This window comes from Phyllostomus hastatus, unplaced genomic scaffold (assembly GCF_019186645.2).
Source record: "Phyllostomus hastatus isolate PE091 unplaced genomic scaffold, TTU_PhHast_1.1 phas_contig_549, whole genome shotgun sequence".
Lineage (NCBI taxonomy): Eukaryota > Metazoa > Chordata > Mammalia > Chiroptera > Phyllostomidae > Phyllostomus > Phyllostomus hastatus.
Window position 1 is genome coordinate 1,231,083 of NW_025333907.1, and position 19,134 is coordinate 1,250,216.

The 19,134-nt window shown below is 41.3% G+C and overlaps 1 protein-coding gene and 1 pseudogene across 1 annotated transcript; one reads left to right on the plus strand and one right to left on the minus strand.

The window, feature by feature from the left end:
* The first annotated feature begins 12 nt into the window (after window positions 1-12).
* LOC123824176 lies at window positions 13-1,975 on the plus strand (annotated as a pseudogene).
* Window positions 1,976-6,462: 4,487 nt separating this feature from the next.
* LOC123824187 (zinc finger protein 256-like) lies at window positions 6,463-18,925 on the minus strand. The gene is made up of 3 exons (XM_045847312.1): window positions 18,660-18,925; window positions 15,927-16,053; window positions 6,463-8,960 (listed from the first exon to the last, which is right to left on the minus strand). The coding sequence occupies exons 1-3, from the start codon at window positions 18,690-18,692 to the stop codon at window positions 7,474-7,476; spliced, it is 1,647 nt and encodes a 548-aa protein (XP_045703268.1). The 5' UTR covers window positions 18,693-18,925; the 3' UTR covers window positions 6,463-7,473.
* Window positions 18,926-19,134: the final 209 nt, after the last annotated feature.

The window sequence follows — 19,134 nt, forward strand, 5'->3', positions numbered from 1 at the left end:
ATTTTTTTAAAGATGCCTGAGGAAGTGCACCACAGAGAGGAGGATGTGGGGACTTTTGCTTTCCAGGCAGAAATTGCCCAACTCATGTCTGTCATCATCAGTACCTTCTACTCCAACAAGGAAATTTTCCTTCAGGAGTTGATCAATGCTTCTGATGCCTTGGACAAGATACACTATGAGAACCTAAAATCGACATCATCCCCATGCCCCCGGAATGCACCCTGACTCTGGACACAGGCATTGGCGTGACCAAAGCTGATCTCATAAATAATCAGGGAACCACTGCTAAGTCAGTACGAAAGCAGTTACGGAGGCTCTTCATACTAGTGCAGACAGCTCCATGATTAGACAATTTGGTGCTGGATTTTATTCTGCCCACCTAGTGACAAAAACAGTGGTTATGATCACAAAGCACTAAGCAATATGCCCAGTAGTCTCTGCTGGGGGTTCCTTCACTATGCAAGCTGACTATGGTGAGCCCATTGGCCAAGGTACCAAAGTGATCCTCCACCTTAAAGAAGATGAGAGTACTTTGAGGAGGGGTGCGTCAAAGAAGTGGTGAAAAAGCACTCACAGTTCACAGGTTATTTCATCCCCCTTTATTTGGAGAAGAAACAAGAGGAAGTAATCAGAGATTATGAAGCAGAAGAGAAATGGGAGAAAGAAGATAAAGGTGATGAGGAGAAACTCAGGATTGAAGTTGTGGTCTCAGATGAGGATGCTAGAGCGGACAAGAAAAAGGAAACAAAGATTAAGGAGATATACATTGATCATGAAGAATTTAACAAGACCAAGCCCATTTAAACCAGAAGCCCTGGAGGAATATGAGAGTTCTGTAAGAGCCTTACCAATGACTGGGAAGATCAGTTGGCAGGCAAGCACTTCTCTGTGGAAGGTCAATTGGAATTCAGGCCATTGCTATTCATCCTATCGCTATTCATCCCATCAAGCTCTCTTTGATCTCCTTGAGAACAAGAATATCAAGCTCTGTATGTCTGCCATGTATTCATCATGGACAGACGTGAAGAGTTGAGTTGACACCAGAGCATCTCAATTTCATCCACAGTGTGGTTAACTCTGAAGATATGCCTCTGAAAATCTAAGAAATGTTCCAGCAGAGCAAAATCTTGAAGGCCATTTGTAAAACCATTGTAAGGAGTGCCTTGAGCTCTTCTCTTAGCTGGCAGAAGACAAGAACTGTAAGAAATTCTACAAGGCATTCCCTAAAAACCTAATTCATAATCTGCAATGCCTGACTAATCTGCAATGCCTTTCTAAGCTTCTACATTATCACATCTTCCAGTCTGGAGATGAAGTAACATCTTTTTTGGAATGTATCTCTCATATGAAGGAAGCCCAGAAGTCCATCTATTGCCTCACTGGTGAGAGAAAAGAACAAGTTCCCAACTCTGCTTTCATGGAGCGAGTGCAGAAGTGGTTTTGAGGTAGAATATATGATGGAATCTATCGATGAATACTGTGTGCAACAACTCAAGGAGTTTGATGGAAAGAGCTTGGTCTGTTACCAAGGAGGGCCTGGAGCTACTTGAGGATGAAGAAAAGAAAATAGAAAAGAGCAAGGCCAAGTTTGAGAACCTCTGGAAGCTACTGAAAGAAATCTTGGATAAGAAGATTGAGGAGGTGGTAATCTGCAATTGGGTTTTATGTTCACCTGCTGCATTGTGACTAGCACCTATGGTTGGACAACTAACATGGAGCGTATCGTGAAAGCACAAGTCTTTTGGGATAACTCAACATTGGGCTACAGAATGGCTGAAAAAACACCTAGAATCAACCCCAACCACCCCATTGTGGAGACTCTGCAGCTGAAGGCAGAGGCAAACAACAAGGCTTTCAAGGCCTCGTGCTGTTGCTGTTTGAAACTGCGCTGCTCTCTTCTGGCTTCTCACATGAAAATCCCCAGACTCACTCCAGCTGCATCTACCATACAATCAAGCTAGGCCTAGGTATCTGATGAAGATAAAATGAAAGTAGAAATCACAGTGCTGCTGTTCCTGATGTAATGTGCCCTCCCACTCCCCCACCCCCCAAGGGTGATGAAGATGCCTCTCACATCAAAATAGAGTAAAAGTTTCCACTAGCCCACCTGGTTCCCTCTGCTGATGTTTAGTGACTTTTTTTTCTCCTCTCTTTGCCTAAGGCAGGTTACAGGGGCCTCAAGCCTTCCTTTCTCACATTTGACATTGGGTTTGGATGCTGTGTATTGTTTTGTGTGTGTTCTGAAATTAAAGTATGCAAAACTAAAAAATAAAACTTAAAGCAAATATACTGAAATATAAACAATATTTGAAAAACACTAGAACCAATATATGAAAAACACTGGAACTAAGACTTGTAACAGGAGAGTTAGAATCTAAAACTTAACAGAAATTAAAAACTTCTTTTTTTTTTAAGCCTTTATTTTTTAGAGAGGGGAAGGGAGGGAGAAAGAGAAGGAAACATCAATGTGTAGTTGCCTCTTGTGCATCCCCTACTGGGAACCTGGCTCTCAACCCAGGCATGCGCCCTAGACTGGGAATTGCACCAGTGACCCTTTTGATTTGCAGGCCAGCACTCAACCACTGAGCCACACCGGCCAGGGCTAAAAACCACTTCTAAATCAAAATAGGAAATATCTCCAGCACCCTGCAACTGGCACAGTGGTCAGAGGAGCAGTCTGACACTCCAGGTAAGCTCCTGGTACAGGAACATTGTACTGGCTTTTTCTTGTCCGTGGATCATCTTCACAATGTACCCAAATTGTTTTCTCTCCTCCTTTAAATTTGTGCTCCTAAATTCCTAAATGCTACCTCTTCACATTTCCACAGTATCTGTCACTTTATAATTTACTATAAAATATTTTTTGTGACATCTTGGCTACTCCAATAATGGCTTTGAACAAACTTGCCCGAGAGTACATTTCTTTATTCACTGCTCCCTGAAGCAGATAATTAGTTAATGATTGTTGAAGCCCTGAAACACGATACCGTGGCTTCCCTTCAATTATTGAGTTTTTCTGCATGTACCTTACTGTAGCTTTCTCATCTCACTATTCTTCAAGTTCTCATGAATAAAAAGAACTCGCACCTTCTAGAAACAAGAATTTCATGGTGGCCAAGTTTCCAGCATAGCCAAGGGCTCAAGTAAATTCTCTCACCTCTTAGAACTCAGTGTCCTTTATTTACGCCCCCCAATCCCCCCCACCATTGAGACTTACCTGATCTCAGGCTTCAGAGGACTTTTTGTCTTCTAGCTATTGAGTAATGCTCATTGTAAAGTTCTGTTCATCAACACTGATAATCTTTCTGTATTTTACTAACTCTATAACTCTATTCCAGAAACAATCTCCACTCCCCATACAGACACTGTCACTGCATTTATAGGTGAAATGATCCTTTTTTTTTTTTTTGATGAAAACATTAGATCGTTGAATCCAAAATCTTTATCTCAGGTTCAAATGCTGACTTTCCACACGTTCAAGGATGCAAACATTGTGGCCATCTTGGGACCAAATGTAAATCTGGTACATAACTGCTATCACCATGCACATGTTCTTTTTTTTTTTTTAAGATTTTATTTACTTTTTTAGAGAGGGGCAGGGATAGGGAGAGAAACTTCAATTGGTTGCCTCTCACTTGCACCCAGAAGGGGACCTGGCCCACAACCCAGGAATGTACCCGGACTGGGACTTGACCTTTCAGTGACCTTTCAGTTTGTAGGCCAGTACTTGGCTCATGGAGCCACACTAGCCAGGGACACATGTTATGTTTTTAGAAAGAAAAAAAAAACACATCTCAGAATACTCAGTAAAAAATGTTACAGAAAAAACAATTATTTTCTGGGGTTGGAACACAAATGCTAAATGAAAGTCAGAAGGGACATATTTGGAGGAACTGGAAGGCATTGTGCTCACACATCCATTTGCTTTAGGGCTGCCTAATATCTCCCCTCCATGATTCCTTGACAGCTGTCTGCAGCATTTTTGTTCTCATCATGGAGTGAACACACTGGGCCTCCTGAAGTCCATTCTAAAAGCTTTGCTTCCTATGAAGTGAAGGCTATGAAGACAGTGTATTTTATTAAGTTTCTGAGTGAACCTTAATGCTTTTACAGCAATTGCTGGATGTGTATTTTTTACCTTTTCAGAGTATGAGTTACAAAATGAAACTACAGGAGCATTTTACTAACATGTCTTTGATGAAGGTGGGTGTTAAAATGTCCTATTAAACTTAAGTGAAAGTAAGACACACCTAAAAGACCTGTCAATAAAATATTGTAGAAGGCAAATACGGAGATAATCTGGCATTTAAAGAATCTGAAAGCTAAAGGATGCAGACAATATTTGAATTCAGTGAGTGGAGTTTGAATGTGCCTGCACTAACCTGACATCCGATCTGTGGTTTGGGGACCTCAGCTGTGACCATGGTTATTCTCTTTAAAATGACTGACCTACATTTAGTATTTCTTCTAACAATTGTGTTTTAAAAAGTGTATTTCTGTCTGTTCTCTGGCTGGGAAAACCAGTTTGACTTGCCACAAGTGATAGGTTATCTTGAAAATACAATGATATCAAAATAATGTTCTCAAGTTCCAGAGAGTTCACAGGGCCTGCTCAGAGCTGCTCCCTCTACTGAAGTGAAAAATCACTAACACTTAGAAAAATTTTAGAACTCAGCACCAATTCAAGACATTCTACTGCAGCAGGGAGACAGAAACAAGGGGCAAGGGGGTCAGTTTTCAGAGGGCATCCATGCATGTCACTTGGTGCCTTTTGAAGGGATTGCGTTCTTTAGGAAGATACTAGGACAGCACTGATGCACTGATGGCAAATGTCTCATCAAAAATGCTCAATACTCACCCTCTCCTGTGAGAAAAGCCCACCACCCACGACTCTGGTAACAGGGCTGTGGGGACACTGGCTTGCACAACTGGCTCCCTTCTCAGGGAATCTGGAGTGAGGATCTAAGTTGTGGCCAGAGTGTGCTGGGCACTGCAGTGAGGGTTTATATTCAAAATTATTATGTTCCTCCACAAAGATCCCTGGTGCAGACACAAGGAGACTGGAAAAGAGGACATGGGTCTAGAACATGGTTAGCGCTGCAGGGAAGGCATAGTCTCATCCAGCCAGTATAAACAAAGAGGACAGAATCACATGGTAAGTAGGTCCCCTACTTAATATAGTGGTGAGCACTTGACCAATGAGATAAGGATCCTGCAGGTTTCCAACATCACTTCTGAATATAATGCCTCAGTGAACACATCTAGTGGTTCCCACTCCTTCAGAATGAAGGTCAGAGCCCTGTACCAACACTTAAAAAGGCCCAAACTGAGGCATCCCATTCACCAGAGTGGATGGGATCCAAGCCTATCACACAAAGTGTAGGTGAAGGGCTAAATCACCAGGGTCTCCTTAGTGGCAACCTCTGTGCTCAGCTCAAAGGTGAAATAAAGTGTGGCTAAGGCTCAAAGAAGTTTGCCCTGGAAAAACCACTGGAGATGACACAGATGGTGTTCCCATGAAGACTGTGGGGCAGACTATGAGTGCTCTGGGATATCAAAGGAATTAGGAAGAAATCATGATGATAATTTCTGCAAGGCAAACAGCAGCAGCAGCAGCTGAGCCTCCCTGGCCATCCACCCAGGGCTGATGGCTTCACACGGGATGAAGACAGTGTCCCCAGTTCTTGAGCCAGACTCCCTGGTTCAAACTTAGCCTCTTGAATCTGACACTTTTCTGTTGTGTGACCTTGGAAAAGTCACTTCACTTTCTAATCCTTGATTTCCCATCAAATTATCAGGATGTTGTAAAAATTAAAGAAAAAACACTCAAAAAGCAAACTCTGGCATACTAGCACTAGTAAGTTTCCAGTGTTTTGTTACCTTTATGGATCCTCACAGGAGCCATAATTAGCACCTTCATTACTGTCATATCATCAGTGAAGTGAGTTTCAGAAAGTTTTAGAGCCATCCAGAGATTCCCTCAAGGGGAATCCACACTGAGACCTCAGTGCCCTTAAGATACCTCCATGTAATGGGGTCTTTGTGGACTGCAGCAGAGTGGTGGGTTCTGAGAAGCTCCATTTATTTTTCACAAGCATCTGGGGTAGAAGGCCCCAGGGGAGTCTGGCCTGTGGCTAGCACCCACACGTGAAGGCTGGTGGTATAGCCAGTGAAATAGGCACTAAGGCCTGGAGCAGGGCTGCTCTTTACCCTCATTTCCACAGGAGAAACAGAAAGCCCAGAGAGCGGATCCCTTGCCTGTCATCATGGCGACTGGTGAAGATCTGGGATTTAAACCCAGCTTGCACAGCACAGGTATAAGGAGTCTGATCACTAATTGCTTCTCTTTCACTTCTGGGAGTGCTCTGGGGTTCAGCAAACACCCATTCATCTTCATACCACCCAGTGCACTTTCATGTCCTGCTTTAAAACCAACCCCAGATGACAGACCACAAAAATGGGTGAATACTAAAAAGCAAGTCTTTATTATATTACTAAACGTTTGAACTTATAAAAATGATGCAGTGTATTAATGCAGATTCTTCAAAGTGTATGGTAAGTACCTACAGCATTGTGTATACCAAAAAAATTTTTAAATTTTCCAGTATTGAAAACAATTATTCTGGAAAGTAAGAGTTATGTCCATTACTCAAGCAATTAAAATGAATGACATTGTAACATATCTGTTGTTTCACTGTTCAATTTTTTAAAGGAGAATAGCTCAAATTTATAAAAGAATAGGCAAATCATGTGAGCACACATTTTACTAAAAACATCAGTACTAAATATTCATCATGATGAGCATTTTTAGTTATTTTATCATGACTAAAAATGTCTGTCATGAATCCTTCTGAAAATGCAATTAAAACAGCAAAAAGAAAACACAATATACTTATTTAAAAAGCTAAAATTAATAAAATTTAAACGAATCAACAGTTTGGTAGGTTGGCAAAAATGGACCTATCACATACCACTGGTAAGAAAGCAAAAAATTATAGTCAGTTTACAACATAATTTGTTAGATTCTTTAAAACTTAAACATGAAACTCATGACAAATGTTCACACTGGGAACATTTGTATAAAGTTCAACTCAGATGGATGGCTATTCAGAGTTTCCTTTAGTGTCATTGCACTGAACAAGACACTAACACACTCCCTAAAATCTAAGCACTTCAGGGTGTGAACTATTCAATCTCAAGAGACATAATTTTATGGCTAACTTCCCACATTTACTTCATGCTTGAAGACTTTCACAGTATGAACTCTCTGGTAAAAGAGGCCACAGCTACTGGGTAAAAGGTTTCCCATATTTAGTGCACTCATAAGGCCTTTCTCGTGCATGACCTCTCTGATAATAAAAAGTATGGCTACAAGGGTAAAAGATTTTCCACATTTTTGCACTCAGAAAAACTTTGGTATTATGTGAACTCTCTAATGACAATGAAGGCCATGGCTACTGGTAAAAGATTTTTCTATTCACAGCACTCATAAGGCATTTTCTCAGTGTGAAATCTCTCATGATAATGAAGGTTACCGATGTGGACAAAAGATTTCCCACATTCACTGCACTCATAAGGTCTTTCACCTGTGTGAACTCTCTGATGATAGTAAAGGCCACTGCTACTGGTAAAAGATTTCCCACATTCACGACATTCATAAGGTCTTTCTCCCTTATGAACTCTCTGATGATAACGAAGACCAGTACTACTGGTAAAAGATTTCCCACAATCACTGCACCCATAAGGCCTTTCTCCAGTGTGAACTCTCTGATGACGACGAAGGTCAGAGTTCCTTTGAAAAGATTTCCCACATTCACTACACTCATATGGCCTTTCTCCTGTGTGAACTCTTTGATGATAGTAGAGGCCACTGCTACTAGTAAAAGATTTCCCACATTCACGACACTCATAAGGCCTTTCTCCAGTGTGAACTCTCTCATGAAAACGAAGTTTCCTCGTATTGGTAAATGATTTTCCACATTCATTGCACACAAAAGGTCTTTCTCCAGTGTGAAATCTCTCATGATAACGGAGGCGACACCTAAAGAAAAAGGATTTCCCACATTCACGGCACACATAAGGCCTTTCTCCAGTGTGAACTCTCTCATGATAACAGAGTTTACTGCTACTGGTAAAAGACTTCCCACATTCATTGCACTCATAAGGCTTTTCTTCTGTGTGAACCCTCTGATGACAATGGAGGCCTGGACTGCTTGTAAAAGATTTCCCACATTCACTGCACTCATAAGGCCTTTCTCCAGGATGAACTCTCCGATGTTTTCCAAGGCTACTGCTTGTGGTAAAAAACTTTCCACATTCACTGCACTCATAAGGTTTTTCTCCTGTGTGAACTCGCTCATGACAACGGAGGCCATATACTGTGGTAAAATATTTTCCACATTCAGAGCACACAAAACACTTTCTTCCATTACGGATACCTTGGTGCTGTAAGAGACTGTGCTTGCGAACAGTGGCTTTCTTGCATTCCCTCCAGGTGTGATGATTTTTTCTTCCTTGAAAAGTTACTCCAAACAGAGAAATTTTATTTGGCCTATTCCTAATTTGAGTAGCTTTTTGCTGGAGATTTTCTGAGTTCTTCCCAACGTCTTTGGCAATAAAAGTTTTCCTTGATATGTGAAAATTGCTGCTTTTTGCCAAAGGGACTCTGTCCACTCTGCATACAAAAGACATCTTTCTCAGGTGCTGCTCCTGGCGCTGGTGATAATTTGCACTGAAATAAAAATATTTTGCACATGCCCCACACCTCAACAGTTTCTGGCTGTGTTGTGTTCCCTGCTGCTCAACCAAGTGAAAAATGTCTTTCAAAACTGGTGCACAACTCCCACAGGGGTGGCATTTCTGAGAAGACAAAGACACCTTGGGATTCTTTACCTGTGACACTCTTACAGAAACGTTCTGTTCAATGGATGCCTCCATATCCTCTGCTCCACAGCAACATCCTGAACACAAAGAAATGCTAATGAAGTATATTTGGATCTTATAGGGAAGGGTTAATCTCATCATAAATGTCCATCTGCCACATCTAGGTAGATAATACAGAATGATTTCAAGATAAGTGAGTTTGGCTCTGAGAAAACGGCTGCTGTACATTGCTTAACCCTTAAGGTCAGTAAATGGTAGAAACCTCACAAGCATAGGATGGGACACAAGGAAAAAAGGCAAGGTCTCCAAGTGTTTCGTCTGCCAATAGCTTCCTGCAGGACCATTTCTGCTGGTGACATGCGGCTATATAGAATAATGTGAATGTACCAAAAGCCACGAAAATCAACTGCAGCAGAACAGATCCTGTTCAATGTCAATATAAAGATATGTGCACACTGTAATGCACAGCAGATATGGATCACAGTCAGAGACCAGTATAGAGAGACCTGTGAGTGACATGGTTGAGGTGCAGGCTTTACAAAGGTGCAGATTATTCATGAGCTGAAAGTCTAAGTAGAAATAATAATTCTTAGAACTGACTGGTTTGTAAAGTGTCAACAATGAGAAAAAAAGTAGATTAGAGTGTGGGCACTGGAAATGGTAACAAAACTTGTTGTTATAGCCTGGGTTCCCAGTTATGACCTTAAAAAAGTGCTAACATCCAATCTTCACCAGTAGTCATTGACCAAGGTAAGACTCCCTCTAAGCCCACCCAGCCATGGATGGAGTTGTGTCCCTTCTGTGATGACAAAACATTCTTCCCCTTAACACCCAACTGAGTCATTACATGGGATACAATTCCTAAGAAAGAAACTAAAGAGATGAAGAGCCAGTGCTATGGTAGGACAATGCAACACAAAACAGACCACAGGAAAAAGACCTATGTGAGTGATGTCAGCAAGATGGCAGGAGAACAGAACTCATCTCCCTTCCAAGAACAAGTACACAGCTATACACCAACAAATACAGCAATGGGCTAAAGGAATAAGAGTCCAATTAAGACAAAGAGCAACGCAGGAAAGCAAAACAGAGAAAACTGCATAGAAAGTATGCATGTGGAAACTAGGTGTGCAAAGATGTGTGGAAACAACTAGAGTCTAAAACAAGGTGGAAGCTAGCTTTGTCTCCCAGTTTGCTTGCACTAGAGTAGACCCTAATGGCCTGTTCTATGGAAAACCCAGGTAAACTTTGTTGCTGCAATCCTTGGGAGGCTCTGAAACATCTGAAAACTCTCCAAAATTTACATACCAGAGTACACTGTAGAGTTCGTAGGCATGGAATCCAAGAGGAATCCCCTTGGCCATAACCTCTGCAATGGCAGAAAATGAGATGAGCATTTTACTGGGAGTGTATACACCTAAAACTCCATAAGCCAATGCTGCCATTGAGGAAAAATCCTGTCAAAGCCACTGAAGACTCCTACATTCTTCACTACTCTGACCTCAGCTCATTGAACAGCAAAGTGACAAGGCTACTGTGACTTATCTCAAGCTTGAAACACAACACCCCACCCAGTCAGAACCCTTGCATTTCCATTTCTACTGGAGGTTTTTTTCTAACTAGAATTAGTCAATAGGGTTGCAATGAGAAACTGGTTCATCATATGTGTAGACATCAACATTAAACTAAAAGAAATATGAGCTCTAACTGGTGTGGCTTAGTGGGTTGGGCATTGTCTGCAGACCAAATTATTGTTGGTTTGATTCCCAGTCAGGCACATGCCTGGGTTATAGGCCAGGTCCCCAGTTGGGGCTGTGTGAGAAGCAACCAATGTTTCTCTGGCACATTGCTGTTTCTCCCCCTTTCTTTCTTCCTCCCCTCTCCTCTCTCTAAAAAATAAATAAATAAAATCTTTTTTTAATAAATAAAAAATAAAAGAAATACAAAAAACACAAAAACTACCAAAAGAACATCATAAATTTCTAATAATTGTATACCACACACCCAAGTGCACAGACACACGGAAATCTACAAACAGCCAGACAATAAAACCAAAATACTTAACTTTAATAACCTCAGTAAGTTACAAAAGAACACAAATGGAATTCAACATATTAAACCAATACAGGAATGAAAGAAGTTGAGAAAGGCATAAACTGTAAAAAGGAATCAAACAGAAATTCTCAAGTTGAATAATAAAATTGATAAAGTGAAAAAATGCAAAAAAATTTTTCAAAATCACACAAGATCAAGTAGCAGAAAGAACAGATGATGTCTAAGACAGATCATTTGAAATCATCCATGTAGGAGAGAAAAAAGAAGAAACAAGTGAAGACAGCCCAATTGAATTATTGAACGCCAACAAATTAATTTATGTTTGCTTTATGGGAGTCCCAGAACAAGGGGAGAGTGAGAGAGAAAAACAGAGAGAACAAAAGAGAAGGGAAACGAGGAGAAAAACAGCAAGGGAGGTGAAAAGATAGAAATTTTATTTAAAGAAATAAGCTGGAGTGACTCCTGAAATCTAATCAGATATATGATTATTCAAGTTCATGATTCTCATAGGTCCCTGTACAGATTGAATGCAAATAGGACTTCACCAAGACACATTTAATAAAAGTGTCAAAAAAAGCAAAAGAGTATTTAGAAAGCACAAAAAGAAAAGAAACTCCCCTCACCCAAGGAAACAAACCCATAACAACAAAAATGTTCTTGGCAGACACCATTCAGACTATAAGTAAACCCATTGATTACTTCAAAACACTAAAAGAAAACAACTGCCATCAATAATACTATAACTAGAAAACCTGTCCTGCAGAAACAAGAAGAAATAAAAAGCTTTCCAGACAAATAAAAACTGAGGAAATAAACTGCCACTCACTCTAACTTGTTAAAAATGCCAAAGAATATTCCTCAAGCTAAAAGGAAAGGTTACTAAATAAAAATACAAAAACATAGGAAAGTAAAATTCACTGGTAAAACTGAGAATGGAATCAAATTAACAGTACTGTATTGTATTGGTGGAATATAAAATAAATAATTCTGTTATAAAGGATAAAAATTAAAAGTATTAAAAATGAACCCTAGCTGGTGTGGCTCAAGGGACTGAGTGCTGGCCTGCCAACCAAAGGGTTGCTGGTTCGATTCCCAGTCGGGACATATATCTGGGTTGTGGGCCAGGTCTCTAGTAGGTGCATGCAAGAGGCAACCACACATTGATGTTTCTCTCCCTCTCTTTCTCCCTCCCTTCCTCTCTAAAAATAAAATAAATAAAATCTTTAAAAAAGGTGTTAAAAATGACAATAGTCACAACAATTTGTTAATAGATGCACAAAGTAAAAAGATGTGAATTGTGATATCAGAAACATAAAATGCTGTGGTGTGAGGAGATACAAGGGTGAAATATTTATATGCAATGGAAACTTATCTGGTTAAAATAGATTTTTAAGAGTATGAGTTGTTTTATACACTCCTCATGGAAACAATGAACAAAAACCTATACAAAGATATAGAAAAGAGAAAGAAATCAAAGCATACCACTAGGAAAATTATCAAATTATAAAAGACATAAAGAGAAAAAGAGAAACAAGGGAACTACAAAAGAGCCGAAAAACAAAAGTAGGTCCTTAAATAACTTCTCCAATCAAAACAGAATATGGATTTGGAAATTATTATGCTAAGTGAAATAAACCAGTCAGAGAAAGACAAATACCAGATGACCTCACTTATATGTGGAATCTAATCAACAATTTAACAAACAAAATAAAACAGAAGCATAAATACACAAAACTGACAGCTGTCAGAGAAGAAGGCGTTTAAGGAGCTGGTAAAAAAAATGGTGAAGGAATTAAGAAAAAAATATATATATATGTGACACAGAGACATGAATAACAGTATACTGACAGCCAGAGAAAAAGAGAAGTGGAAGGAGGTGGAAGTGGGCAAAAGGGGGATAAGTGGGGACAGGGTCTTGACTTTGGGTGATGAACCATGCTGTGGTATGCAGGTGATGTTTTGCTGTGTTGTACACTTGAAACCTATACAGTTTAATTAACCAATGTCACCCCAATAAACTAAAAAAATTGACAAGAGTGGCAGAAGGGATACAAACACAAAATGCAATATATGCTACCTATAAGAGACTCACTTCACTTTTGGGAAGCAAATAGGCTGAATGTCAAGAAATGGAAAAAATATTTCATACACATGGACACTAAGAGAGAAAAGGAGTAGCTAAACTTCTATGAGACAAGATACACTAATACACAAACTGCCACAAGAGATAACAGTCTTTATAGAATGATAAAGGAGTCAATTCTTAAAGAGGATATAACAATTTTAAATATTAAATATTACGCACTCAACATCTGAGCACCTAACTATATCAAGCAAGTATCATCATATCTGAAGGCAGGAAAGGCAACCCAAAAGTAGTAGGAAACTCCAATATTCTTCTTTCAACAATTAGTAAATCATCCTGATCAAAAAACAAGAAGAAACTATTGAAGTCAAATTACACTTTAGCCTTGGCTGGTGTGACTCAGTGGATTGAGTGCTAGCCTGAGAACCAAAAGGTTGTGGGTTTGATTCCCAGTCAGGGCACAAGCCTGGGTTGCGGGCCAGATCCCCAGCTGGGGGTGTGAGAGAGGCAACCAATTCATGTATCTCTCAGATACTGATGTTTTTATTCTCTCTCCCTCCTTTCCCCTCGCTCTAAAAATAAATAAATAAATAAATAAAACCTTAGAAAAGAAATAATCTACACTTTTGAACAAGCAAAGGTAATAGACATGTATACAAAACATCACATCCAAATGCAGAAGAATACAGATTTATCTCAAGTGTGTGTGGAACAGTCTCTACATAGGTCACGTTAGGTACAGTATCTTTTTCTTTTTTAAATTATAATTTTCATTATCTTTTTTAAAGATTTATTTATTTATTTTTTAGAGAGGGAAGGGAGAGAGAAAGAGAGAGAGAAACATCAATGTGCGGTTGCTGGGGGTCATGGCCTGCAACCCATGTATGTACCCTGACTGGGAATTGAACCTGCAACACTTTGGTTTGCAGCCCGCGCTCAATCCACTGAGCTACGCTAGCCAGGGCCAGGTACAGTATCTTTTTCTGATTGCAATGGTATGAATGTAGAAATGAATTTGTGTCAAAAAAGCTGAAAAATTAAAAGTATGTGGAAATTAAATGACACACTCCTGACAAATTAACAGGTAAGAAAAAAAAAGAAAAAAATCAAAAGAGAATTCAGCCCCGGTTGGTGTGGTTCAGTGGATTGAGTACCAGCCTGAAAACCAAAAGGTGGCAGGTTCTATTCCCAGTCAGTGCACATGCCTGGGTTGTGGGCCTGGCCCCCTATAGGGAGCGCATGAGAGGCAACCACACATTGATGTTTCTCTCCCTCTTTCTCCCTCCCTTCCTCTCTGAAAATAAATAAAATCTTTTTTAAAGAAAGAGAATTCAAATACAGAAGCAAACATAAATGAAAACACAAGCCATCAATGATTATGTATAAGGTGCAGAAAAGTTTTAAGCACAAATTTTATAGAGATGAATGCCTACATTAACCAACAAGACTTCAAATAAACACCCTAACCTTATACCTCAGAAAATGAGAAGAACAAGAAGAAAAAGAGGACAAAGTTAGTAAAGAAAAAAAACAATACATAATAGAAAAAAACCCACACGTATAGGGGAAAGCATAGTCTCTTCAATGAATTCTGTCAGAAAAACTGGACATTCACATATAAAATAAAACAGGATTGCACTAACACCATTCATAAAAATAAACTAAAAATGGATTAAAAATTAAATGTAGGAGCTAAATACCTAAAACTCCTAGAAGACAATCTGGAAAAAAAGCTGCATGATTTTATGTTGGCACTTTCTGGATATGACACCAACACAAAGGCCACAAAAGTAAAAATAAACAATCTAAACTACACCTAATGAAGAAGCTTCTACAAAGCAAAACAAAAAAGAACAGAATGAAAATGCAACCCCTACCAGGATGGGGAAAATATACAGCTATCCACTGGAGATGCTGTGAGCTCAGGTGAGGCCACCACAATGGAGCGAATATTGCACTGTGATATGCCATACAAATTTTTTTATTTTCAATGAATAATAAAATTCTGGTTACACTATACTGTAGTCTCTTAGTGGTACAATAGCATTATATCTTTAAAAATGTACACAGCTTAATTAAAAATACTTGACTACTAAAAATACTAACTATATACTAAGACTGCTCAAAAAGTGGCACCAATAGACTTACCGAGAATGCAGGGTTTCTACAAAGCAATTTTGTAAAAAAACACAATATATACAAAGCACAATTAAGCAAATACAAAAAGACATGTACCTGTATCTGATAAGAAGTTAATATATAAAATATACAGCCCTGGCTGGCATAGCTCAGTGGATTGAGCATTGGCCTGCGAACCAAGGGGTCGTTGGTTTGATTCCCACTATAGGGCACATGCTTGGATTGTGGGCCAGGTCCCTGGTAGAGAGTGTGTGAGATGCAACTACACACTGATGTTTTTCTCTTTTTCTTCCTCCCTTCCCCTCTCTAAAATAAATAAATGAATAAATAAAATCTTCAAAAATATATACGTATATGTGTATATGTGTGACACACACAATTTAAAGGACTCGTAAAAATAAAAGATATGGTTAAAAATGGACTTAGGATGTACAGATATTTTTCAAAAGAACATATGAAAATGAACATCAGAAATATAAAAATATGCTTGTCCTCACTAGTCGTGGCAGAATCCATTGGGCTCCTTGCAAGACTACTTCAAATCCTGCCCACTGTGGGTTCAGTACAGCGGGTACTGGGATTACAAGGATATAAGAGGTCAGTGCAAACAAACCAGCCCTACAAAGAACAGTAACCGGCCAGAAAACTGGGGGAACAGGCAGTGCCCACAGTCCACAAGTAAGGACAGAACACCCTCTGGGAAAGGCAGGCAGAAGGAAATGCAAAGCCAAGTCCAGGTCACTGTGTAGCATGAGGGTCTTACCCAGTGAGGAAATAAGTTCAAAGTTCTCCAGCATCACATCCAGGTATAGGCATCTCTGAGCTTCATTAAGGAGGTGCCATTCATCCAGGGAGAAGTAGATGGCCACATCCTCCAAGGTCACACCAACCTGTCAGGATTAATACAAATGAAACAAGAACAGTGTCTCTCTGAGAACCCACAATCCTCCTCCTCACACATCTTCCCCATGTTCATCCTCCTCCAGGGCTTGCCACCGCAGAACACATACAAGGCCTCCCATTAATCACTGTTATCACCCTCAGCAGCAACAGCGGGGGGCGGAGGGGGGCAAATAAATGCCATCTAAGCTCTGGGCCATGCCTGCAGAGCCTCATCCTTCCTGCCAAGCAATACCACTGAGTCCTACAAATCATGCCTCCAAGATACAGCCAAACATGCTTCATCCTTATATCCTCACACCAGGTCCCCAGGACCATCAGTTCACACTTACTCTAGTTGTACACACCATTATGGAATGTTTACCTCCTTCACATCTTCACAACCCAGGTTCACTCCCTCAGCTCTGCCACCTCCCTGCTCCATACCACTGGGATCTCTCTGGACTCACCCATGTACTTTGCATATGGTGTCCAGAGAGTGCTCAAATATTTCAAAGTGATTTAGTATAACCGCAATCCTCTGATAGATCCCATAGCTAGATAAAGCCTCAGATGAGGCTCTGAAGGCCTCCTTGCCTGTCTTTGATCTTTGCTTCAACGTTAACCACCCAGAACCACATTGTGAATTTCAGATATGAATAACCCCCTGACACTTCTACACTGCAGAGGCCACACCATCCTCTCTCCAGTAAAACTTCCATAAGTCCCTGTCTGATTTGTTTCCTATTTAGACACAGTGACACTCAAAAGTGACAACATTTGCCCTAGACATCATCTACCAGCAAGACTGAAACACTCCATACCCCATCAAAGCGTACCACAAAGTTCCGATGAATCTATATGGTAGTAAATAAGCAGGAGCTTAGTCTACAAACTCATCTTTTCTCAATCACTCTTCTGCCTTCAGAACTATTATGTCCACACATCACCCTCTTTCTCACTCTGTTGCCACTATCACTCCTCTCACTAACCTGTGTTTGTGAGGCTTAGCAACCCCAGTCAAGTGACAAGGATGAGAAACCACTCCTGGGCAGGCACCCTAGCCTTTCTCAGTCCTAAACATCACTGCAGATCTACACTGATGCACACAAGAGCAACAACTTTTGGATATCTCCCTCCTTGATCCCTCTTCAGATTTCCATACCTGGGTATGCAGCTGCCCACCAAATGCCTCTACTCACTGGTCTCTTCTGAGTCTGGAAACTTCTGAGACTCTACACAGGGCCAAAACAAACTTCTGATATTCCCAAGAAAAATTATCCTACCACCAATCTCCTCAGCCCAGTTGATGGAGCGTCCATCACTTCAACTGCTAAGACCAAAAATTCTAAAGTCATCCCCAACTCCTCCTTTTTTCTGCATCACCTACACAGTCTGGAAGTCCACTTGGCTCTTCTTTAAAAATTGACCCAGAATCCAAACTTTTTTCCTAATCCCGTGGACACAGTTCTGGTCCATCAGCACTCCTCTGGATTACAGCAGTACCTTTTCCTTGCCTTCCTGCCTCCTGCTCTATCTAACCCCTGAGCAGCCAAAAGGAGCCTGTTAAACCCAGGCAAGAACAACTCCTTCCTCTCATCCAAATACCTCATTCTCTCCAAAACAGGCAGATAAATGATCAGTTGGCCACTTTACAGATCTGATTATAGAGTTGCTTGCTCTTTGTTTTAAACACACAAAAAAGGAGAGACCTGTGGGAGCTAGTGCCAGCTCAGTGGCATGGCCTCCAAGCACTTGCACATGCTGGTGACTCTCCCTGGGTAAACCTTCCACATCTGTTTACATTGTTGTAAACCAATGCAAGCACCTTCACATTTCCTGCGCCTGCACTCAGGACACAGGTCTGGGAGTATTCCTTGAGTCTACATATCCAAGAGATGGAAAAAATACCAAGGGAAGAGTCTAAAGACACCACAATTCCAATCACTATGTGGTTGTGTCACCACCAGGGAGGGCCTTGGACACTCTGTCCTTCCTTATCTTGTTTAAATAAGTGGTTTTTCATCCTTCAAAACCTGTGGAAAGATGCAGACAACTACCATTCAGCTCCAGGTAAGCAGGTGTCCTCTATCCTTGCCCAGGCCTGGAGACTGGCGACCTCTGGCACGCTGTCTATCCTCTGGGATCAGTCTTCACGGCTGCCTTTTAGCAGCTCTGTGACCTTGCACAAGGACCCAACTCCCTGTGTCTCACTGTCCTCATCAGCCCATTCCAGTCTGTTCTCTCTCTGAGCAGGATTTTAAAAGCTGGAAATGCTAACCCAACCGGTGTCCCTCCTTCACAACTTTCCACGAATCCAAGGACCCTCAGAATGAACGTACCATCATCCCTCTGCCGCAAAGTCAAGAGGTGATTCCCCTCAGACTGTTTACTACAGACAGAGAACCCCAGGTTCCCCAGTCCTCCCGTTCAGCGTTCTCTGCACGTGTTTACACGGGCTCCTCTGTCTGTCACTCTCCCACCGCCATCACACCATGTCACCTGGGAGGGTCCCGCTGGCCTGGACGCCGGGGCTAGAGCTGCAGGATGTGCCCGGCGCCCCGCAACCGGGGCTGTAGGGCTCGATGGGGTGAGGGCCAGGGGGGTGCGCACTCACCCACGCCGGGCGCCTCAGCGTGGCCGCCGCCATCGGACTCTGAGGGTGGAGCGTAGCGGGAGCTGCAGGCTAGAAAGAGGCCCCGGACACGGCGGTCCCAGTCCTGGGCTTAGCACTGGTCTCCTGGGCAGCGTCGCCGAGACTCAGACCCGTGGCTGTGTAGTGGGGACCACCACTCTTGGGCCTTTTCAACCGGACTGTGCGACAAGATCCTCCTGAACGCCTGAGACAAAACTGACAAGATGAAATGCCCGCCAGGAGGACTACCGTAGTCCCACCCAACAAATGTGGCCAAACGGAAACGCCTATTCTGAGCCTTCATTGGCTCAGTGCGGTGGCATTTTTATGCCCGGAATTCTGGGTAATGTAGTTTCTGTCCTGCGAAGTCGGAATCCTGTATTTCCCCAGCTGACCATCATGGGTCATATACCCCAAAAATACACTAAGTGGGCTAAGTGCCCTCTAGCGCCCCCAT

Coding starts and splice junctions, on each gene's coding strand:
- LOC123824187 (XM_045847312.1), bottom strand. CDS start 18,692: ATGGCGGCGGCCACGCTGAGGCGCCCGGCGTGG. Junction 16,054..18,659: donor CGCTGAGGCGCCCGGCGTGG/GTGAGTGCGCAC, acceptor TAATCCTGACAG/GTTGGTGTGACCTTGGAGGA. Junction 8,961..15,926: donor TGAACTTATTTCCTCACTGG/GTAAGACCCTCA, acceptor CTTTGTGTTCAG/GATGTTGCTGTGGAGCAGAG.